The 8900-nt window shown below is 33.8% G+C and overlaps 2 protein-coding genes across 2 annotated transcripts; both read left to right on the forward strand.

The window, feature by feature from the left end:
* Positions 1 to 36: 36 nt before the first annotated feature.
* Positions 37 to 3445, forward strand: LOC110992493 (DNA excision repair protein ERCC-6-like). The gene has a single exon (XM_022258329.2). The coding sequence runs from the start codon at positions 498 to 500 to the stop codon at positions 3255 to 3257; it is 2760 nt and encodes a 919-aa protein (XP_022114021.2). The 5' UTR covers positions 37 to 497; the 3' UTR covers positions 3258 to 3445.
* Positions 3446 to 6814: 3369 nt separating this feature from the next.
* Positions 6815 to 8880, forward strand: LOC110992502 (dual specificity mitogen-activated protein kinase kinase 6). Its single transcript, XM_022258346.2, has 3 exons — positions 6815 to 7161; positions 7402 to 7567; positions 7694 to 8880. Exons 1-3 carry the CDS (start codon positions 7094 to 7096, stop codon positions 8468 to 8470), a joined length of 1011 nt encoding a protein of 336 aa, XP_022114038.1. The 5' UTR covers positions 6815 to 7093; the 3' UTR covers positions 8471 to 8880.
* Positions 8881 to 8900: the final 20 nt, after the last annotated feature.

An 8900-nucleotide genomic window follows, 5' to 3' on the forward strand; every position in this document is an offset into this window, starting at 1 on the left:
TAATTTAATGCCAATTCTACAATTACATTAAAATTCACTTATAACACTACACAAGATTTTTTTTGTATTTGAGGGTTTTTGATCATTCTTTTTTAGTAAAAATATTGTATACCTATTGTCGCATTGGCTTCCAGGTTGTTCTTATGATGACCCAGATTTCGGACCACATGTGTCCTTAACATGATGATGGGCGGAGGAGGGTCTTTCTCAACTGTTGAGGGCATCCGGTAGGGGATTTTTTGGAGGAAATGAAATTAGTCTAGGGGTATGTCACCAAGACCATCTGGCAACATTATTCTCTCGCCTTCGTTTGGCCTAAAGAACTAGATACCTCATACGGCTAACGGCATACCAGCAAGGCCATAACTTTAAAAACATCCCGTCTTCGTGCTTAATGCTAATCGTATTAACGAATAACGAGTAACATGAGAATTGAGATGGTTAAACTTGTTAATAACAATATAATAATATTTGATTACCCATTTTAATTAACAGAGATGGTTGATGTTATTATCAATAAGTATCTTGAAACACAATTATCCCTGGCCAAACAAAAACTAATTACAAAAAGTAGCCAAGATGATCAGATTTCACAAAAAAGTAAGGTAGCCGCAGATCGAATATCTAAGAAACAAAATAAAAATAAAAAACTACAAGATGTCCAGCAACAAACTTGTTCAATTGAAAATGAAGATGAAGAGTATATAGCGTCGTCTGATGACGAAGAATTAAGATTAACGAATTTACCTAGTACTTCGCGCGCTAAACAAAATATTAGAAAAATAATCGACGACGGTGATACACAGTTGTACAATAAAAGGGTCGCAAAATGGAGAAAAAGTTTGAGAGAAGCGGTATCAGGGAATTCCACTGTTTTGTATATGTCTGCAGACATACAATACGTATTAGATGGTAACAGCGACCATGATGCTAACCAAGAACTTCAAAATGGCTTATGTGTCCCAAAGTATATATGGAAACAACTTTATAAATATCAAAGAGTAGGTGTTAAGTGGCTTTGGGAACTTCATCAAACTCAATCAGGTGGTTTGTTGGGAGATGAGATGGGATTAGGTAAAACAGTTCAAATAATTGCATTTCTTTCTGCTTTAGCAAACACTAACAGAAGATCACATGAAGGTTTAGGCCCATCTATAATAGTGGCACCGGCTACAGTCATTTTCCAATGGGTATCACATTTTCACTTTTGGAGTCCCCCTCTGAGGGTCTCTGTTCTACATCAAGCTGGTTCACATTGTGGTAATCATCATAAACTTATAAGAAATATATTTGAATCTCATGGAGTACTTTTGATTACATATGCAGGATTAGTAAAATATGCTAAAGATCTTCAGTCTAGAAAATGGCAATATATTATTTTAGATGAAGGCCATAAAATAAGGAATCCTGAAACTCAAGTTAGTAAATTCGTAAGAAAATTTGATACTCCACATAAACTTCTTATTACTGGGTCACCAATGCAAAATAGTTTGCAAGAGTTGTGGTCCTTGTTTGATTTTATGAGACCGGGTCTTTTGGGCACTCATTCTGCTTTTATGGAACATTTTGCTGTGCCAATTACCCAGGGAGGGTATGCTAATGCAACAGAAATGCAAGAAGCAACTGCATTAGAAATTGCAAAGGCCCTTAAGGCTATTATAACTCCATATATGCTAAGAAGGACTAAAGCTGAAGTCCAAGAACATATTCATTTACCAGAGAAAAATGAACAAGTACTTTTTTGCGCTTTATCTCATGAGCAAAAAGATTTGTATATGGGTTACCTAATGAGTGGAACAGTAAGATCCATTCTAGATAAAGACAACAAATTTGGTGATCCATTAAGAGCGAGAATTTTAGTAGGTTTGTCAACACTAAGAAAAATTTGTAACCATCCTGATATATATTTATATGAAGCTCTGGATGAAGGGCAAGAAATAAATGAAGAGACATTTGGTCATTGGAAAAGATCTGGCAAAATGTCTGTTGTACACTCATTATTAAAAATTTGGCAAAAACAAGGTCATCGGTCATTAATTTTCACTCAATCCCGAGCTATGTTATGTATTTTGGAACAACATTTACAAAGACATCAATTCAAATATTTAAGAATGGATGGTAGTGTTAGTGTAAGTCAGAGACAAAGCTTAATAAAAACTTTTAATGAAAATGCTGAATATTTAGTGTTTTTAGCTACAACAAGAGTAGGCGGTTTAGGAATTAATTTAACCGGTGCAAACAGGGTAATAATTTATGATCCAGATTGGAACCCGGCCACAGATAACCAAGCCAAGGAGCGAGCATGGAGAATAGGTCAGGAAAAAGATGTTACTGTTTATAGGCTTCTTTCTGCAGGAACAATTGAGGAAAAAATTTATCAAAGACAAATATTCAAAAACTTTCTTAGCAATAGGATATTGATTGACCCCAACCAGAAAAACATTCTCACAACAAGCACTTTACAAGGCTTATTTACATTAGAGGATCTTAATTGTGATGGAGATACAGAAACTGCCTCGCTTTTTAAACATACCAAAATAAAAATAAATGATAAAACTAAAGAAAAAGGTAAAATATCTTTGAATAGTTCTAAAAAGAAAATAGAGAATATGAAAAAATTAGCCAAAGAAATAAGCAAAAAAATTATGAAATCCTCAGAAACTAAAATAAAGCATACAGAAGATGCACGGGAAATTTATAGAAAGAAAAGAGAAATGATTATAAATCCACCCGAATGTGTAGAATCACCTAAGATAAATATCCTGGATGATAAGGAGGTCAATGTTCCGTTTGAAAATGTCCTGTCTGAATTGGATATAATAAATCAACACGCTAAAAATGATTATGAAGAAAATTTAATGAAAATCTTAAATGAAGCAAAAACTGATGAAACATGTTCAAATGATGTAATGAATATAAACCATAATGCAAAGACAAATATAAAAATAAGTAAAGTTTTTAGCAAAGGTGACAAGACAAATAATCTTAAAAGAAAACATTCTGAAAGTAAGGCTGAAATAGAACACTTGGTTGGTATAAAAAAGGTTAAGACAAAAAAGAAAAATAAAGATGCAGATAAAAAGTTAAGTGATGATGATTATGTCTTATCAAAACTTTTTGCAAAGGCAGGTGTAAAAAATGCTTTGCATCATGATGTTGTCATAGGTTTAGCTGAGAAAGAGAAAAGGCTTCAAATGAAAGAAGAAGCTGCATTAAAAGCAAAGAAAGCTATTCGCGCTTTAAAGTTTTCTTCATAAATTACAGATAATCTAGTTACTGGAATGATTAATTGTCTAGAAAGAAGCTTTAACCATAAATATCCCTAGTCCCCCCTTCCCTCTCCCCCCTCCCCCTGAAAAACCTCACAAATCGATGGTCCACATTGTAGAGTTAAACCCTTTTACGTCAAGTAACTTTATCTAAATAAAAAGCTTTAAAAATGGTGTTTTTTGTCTATTCATTATGTGACCAAAATTAAAACAATGTCCCGTTTTGAGTGAAAAAATATATAGCCACTTAAGGTATACAGTCAAACCTGGGTAAGTGAGAACTGGATAAGTGAGAAAACTCTATAAGTGAGAGCAATAGCATGGACCCGTCATTTTAAGCTCCCAAAACCTCTATTAGTGATAACAGAAACCTTTGTAAGAGCGAGTCGGTTTTCCCTAATGGACCTTCGTAAGTGAGACTGCTACTTATCTATACCTCTATAAGCGGCAGTCGAGCTTTATTTATTTATGTATATTATTTAGGAGGAACAAATTACAAATTTAACATCTACTATTTTATGGCTCATTCTTAACTTTCGTGGAACCATTATTTTTGTATTGTTTCCTATAAGTTAGAGAAAAACATTCAAAATACAAAAACAGAAACCCAAACGAAATTGACGGATTTTTTAAAGAGTAAATAAGTTCTAAATAAAATAAAATTACATAGTGCATGAATATATGTCTTGTTATTGCTGCGTACCTCTAAATTAGAGAAACGCTACACATGTACCTGCATTAGGAAGAAACTCGGGTTAGTGAGAAACCTCTATAGGCGAGAAAAAAAATATTATTTATGTTGTGCTCCCTTGAACTCTCGCTTATCCAGGTTTGACTGTATACCATGCGTATACCACAAATATATCTATATATTAGGTCCTTACATATGAAATTGGCGTTTTGTATGGGAGTAACAAAGTCGAATATTTTAAATATAATATATTTAATGAATCAAAGTATGAACCATTGTTTTCTATGCACTTTTGCCATCTTATAGGTAGTTCATTAATCCCTTTACTGAAAAAAAACAGTCGGACGGGAATCAATAAAATCTTTGAAGGCGATTTGGACTTAGCCGCTAGCTTTTCCATCATGGTTGCAATTGCTGTCTGCTGACAATAGACATCAGCCGTAATAGTCTGGACAGATTTGAGAAAACTGCAATGAACAATACCGGTACTAGTCCACCAAACGCTTACAAGTAAATTTTTGGGGTTAATTTTCGCTTGTGGCAGGATTTGGCTGGCTGGCCAGGATCCAACCATTGCGCTGAGCACTTCCGATTATCTTAAAGAATCTATTTTTCATCACAAGAAATGATTCGGTTTAAAATACCTTCCTTATTATGCCGGTTCAGTAATGTAACGCAGCAGTCGACGCGCGTTTGCCGGTTTGCTTCAGTCAATTCGTGAGGTACCCCAAGCTTTTTAATCTTCCCAATTTGCTTCAAGTGAATTAAAACAGTTTTATCACTAACACCGCAGACTGCAGCTAACTTGGACGTGGTTTGCGATGGATCCGCTTCCACAACAGCATTCAATACTTAAAAACAGAAGAAAATTATTTTTATGCGGTAATTTTTTAAGTTTTATCTTTGATATTAATTCAATCTACCACTCTACTACACTCAGACACCCTTATATAGTCCGTCTCAATCTTACGGGTACCAGCTACACCGGCCACGCTTGCTACGTCACCGATCAGTGTTAGGTTTTTTCCGTACGGAATTTCTTGATTCGGTCGCCCCGTTCAAAGCCTATGAATCTATGCAAAAAACAAATGAATGACGGTAATCGAAGCACAAATACATGAGTAAATAGCTGTACAAATTTTAATTTGGAATTCCTTACCAAAGAGGAGAACATCGTGATAAAAGTAGTCAGTACGAAATACGCCAATTTCATATGTAAGGATCTAATATTTGTGGTGTTCGGTGTTCGGTCCAATAGGCAACGATGACGGAACGTCGACTCGTCGAACGACTAAATATTTCAATTCAAAAAAAATTATATTATTAAAAATTGAATTATTGAAGGCCAGGCGCATTCAATAATTCAATTTTTACCTACTTGTATGTATTGTGTGTACTTTTTATTAAACAATCTACCGAGACTACCCTAGGGTTGGTAAGTAATTTATTTCTCTAGTATTTTATTATTATTATATTCAATACTAGGTGTACTCTGTGTGTCGTACCACATATATCCATCGTCATCGTCAACAATCGACAAAACATATTTCAATTCGAATACATACTTCTTGACATCCATCTCGACTTCACCCGAAACCAGCTCTGCTCTGAGTTGGCTCTCAAAAGCTCTCAAAAAAAGTTAGTGAAACTATCTAGCTTATCTCTTGCACTGCAAAGTTTAATATTGAATTGCTTGTGACGACGTTCATGCGTCGGGTTGTCTCTCTCCCTAAAATATGGCGGGGCGGCCGATGGCTGGCCATGCGTCATACTCATGAACGGGTGGTACTTGTGGTGACTGGTCGTACTTGAATTCGTGTATGCGGTGATATTAGTTGTTTCTACTACGTATTTGCACGTTGTTCCACGAGTATGTAAGTGCGTGCTTCTATTTCACCATGCCTCCTTCTGATAGAAGACAAATCTTTGTTTTTAATTTATTTTATTATTCTTTATTACTCAAGATGTCATATGGAACATGGTGTAATGGTTGCAGCGCCTTACAATCGTTGTGTAAAAGAAAAAACGTTGCGAGTGGCGGAGAGTTTATTTCCAGTTCTTCCCGTCCGTTCTACGCCCTAGATTTGAGAACTGGCAGTAAATGTAAAAATAGAAGCGTTTAATGTATTTTTTTTGACGTTTATAAGTGTACATTATGTTACCTACGTGAATAAATGATTTTTGAATATGAATTGAATATCAATTATTTGTCAAATTTATTATGATAAGGCATGTTATTTTCCCATTTGTATTGAAAGTATAAATAAATGTATCTTTTGAACCGTAAGTTTTCGCAACTTAAAACTGTGCAAAACGCTTTTTTTAGTGAGTACTAACTAAAAAAATGGGCGTTCATGTCCATATTGGAAAGTTTGTCCGAAATTTAAAAAAAAATATACTTTAAATAAAAAAAATTATTACCTAATTATTTTATAATGATTCAAGGTTTTGTGTCCACTCAAACAATATGAAATGAATTTTTATAAATATAGAAGAAATCTGAATATCATGTTTGACGTTACAATTAAAAAATATGCACTGTAGAACGATAGATCACAGTAGTGATTAGACCATGGATCGATCATCCCTCACAGCATCAATACATATTGTCATAACATCGAGATTCGAGCTCCCATTTTATACTGAAAAAACTAAATACTGTATTGCAGAAGTTATCAAAGAGTATATAATCACTGCCGTTTTAAAGTTTGGAAGTTATCACTTTGTCACACATTGAAGCACAAACAATGAAGAAGAACTAATTTGCAGTCTGCACTCTGCAATCAAATCATCACATAGTTTTGTGTAGTTATAATTTTGACATTTCTTTTAATCTATGTTAATTGTCAGCGGAATCATAAATCATTTAAAATTCGAGGTTGCAGAAATAAAATTTTACAATTTTCAGTAATCATAATAATAAAACACATTTGTACCGTAGAGAGTTTTATAAATATGAATATAGAAACATATTCAATAATATGGTGATCCTAATGTACTTAATTGGTAAAAAAAAATAAGAACTGTTATCGCATTGCGCGAGTGGTTTGCTGTTGGTCTTACTGGAATCTCCATATAACTACTAACATAAGTATAACAGATTTTTATATTGCTATACCGTAATTTCGTTAAAATGTCTGGCAGAAGGAAACCACCACCGCCAGGATTTAATTTCAAACCTCAGGAACAACAAGTTGAAGTGTAAGTTCACAATTATTGATGTAAATAATATATGTTCATTTCAATCGTGTACTTACCATTGGTATTGCTTTCAATTATTTCAAATACTTGTTTTTTTTAATGAGTAATGTTTATCAAACTACCTACTATTATGTAAAATAGTAAGTTGTTTAATCATTTATTGCTCTACACTGTTAAGATAATAGGTAGCCTGATTCTATTGGTTAAAATTAATTCCTTGATTCTTGTTGTATATTTTAGTACACCTCCAAGAAATCTTGATAAACAGACAACAATCACAGTGGATGATAAAACATTTACTGTACATGCTGATGACCTGGTTAAAATATGTGACCTTGGTCGAGGGGCATATGGTATTGTGGAGAAGATGCACCATAAGCCTAGCAATACTACAATGGCAGTAAAAGTAAGCTTTACAGTAGTAGCTTTTTTACCAGTTCATAGAAAATAAAAATGTTATTTTGAATATTATAAATTTTGACTTACTTTATTGAAACATTCTTTTATTTTTAAAGAGATGTTTCTTTTTCAGAGAATTTCTGCATCATTTAACAGTCAGTCATTAGAACTAAAACGATTATTGATGGATCTTGATGTCTCAATGAGAGCTAGTGCATGTCCTTATACTGTCCATTTCTATGGTGCCATGTTCCGTGAGGGTGATGTTTGGATTTGTATGGAAGTTATGGACATGAGTCTAGATAAGTTTTATACAAAAGTATACAAAAACAACAGAACAATAACAGAAAATATCCTGGGCAAAATAGCATTTTCTGTTGTTAGTGCTTTACATTACCTCTATTTAAAATTAAGAGTCATACATAGAGATGTAAAGCCATCAAATATTTTGATCAACCGAAAGGGTGAAGTCAAAATGTGTGATTTTGGAATTTCTGGATATTTAGTTGATTCTGTTGCAAAAACTATTGACGCTGGTTGCAAACCATATATGGCCCCAGAAAGAATCGATCCAAGTGGCAATCCAGGACAGTACGACATCCGAAGTGATGTATGGTCACTTGGTATATCAATGATTGAATTAGCAACTGGGAAATTTCCCTATAACACCTGGGGTACTCCATTTGAACAGTTAAAACAAGTGGTAAAAGATGACCCTCCAAGGCTACCAAGTGGACAATTTACACCTGAATTTGAAGATGTGATCACAAAATGCTTACAAAAGGATTATAAGAAGAGACCAAACTATGACGCTCTTTTAACTCATCCATTCTGTTTGGAACACAGTCAAAAAGAGACGGATGTGGCTTCCTTTGTTCAAGAAATACTAGATTTACCCGATGACTCTTAGTAGTATATTCATATTACCTACCTATAAGTACAAGTGTTTAGTTGCTAACAATTTAGTTTATGGAAAGAACACAAACTATTATAGAATCATATTAACACAATGCCTGAGCCCTATATGGTAAGGAAAGCCATAGTTTTAAAGCCAGATTTTTCTTAAGTAAGCCAGTAAGCGAATCTGCAATTTAGCAATTAAGACCAGTTTGATGTAGGAACCAGGCAATAAAGAGTAAGGTTAGTTGTTGTGTAGATACCAGTCCATCTAACATAAACTAGTTCTTAACCATAAGAAAATGCTAACCTCACATTGTGGCCTCAAAATTGCATATATATTGCTGATGGACGACTGTAATTTTCTATAGTATTAGATATACATCACAAGTAAATTAGTTGAAATAAAAATATTTGTTTAACTAATTGTATTTTATTGAAAC

Source organism: Pieris rapae, chromosome 17 (assembly GCF_905147795.1).
Source record: "Pieris rapae chromosome 17, ilPieRapa1.1, whole genome shotgun sequence".
Classification (NCBI taxonomy): domain Eukaryota; kingdom Metazoa; phylum Arthropoda; class Insecta; order Lepidoptera; family Pieridae; genus Pieris; species Pieris rapae.

Excerpts from the sequence above, each read along its gene's own strand:
- LOC110992493 (XM_022258329.2), top strand. The coding sequence starts at position 498 with ATGGTTGATGTTATTATCAATAAGTATCTTGAAACACAATTATCCCTG.
- LOC110992502 (XM_022258346.2), top strand. The coding sequence starts at position 7,094 with ATGTCTGGCAGAAGGAAACCACCACCGCCAGGATTTAATTTCAAACCT. Across the intron at positions 7,162-7,401 it reads CAGGAACAACAAGTTGAAGT|TACACCTCCAAGAAATCTTG; the intron begins GTAAGTTCACAA and ends TGTATATTTTAG. Across the intron at positions 7,568-7,693 it reads ATACTACAATGGCAGTAAAA|AGAATTTCTGCATCATTTAA; the intron begins GTAAGCTTTACA and ends TTTCTTTTTCAG.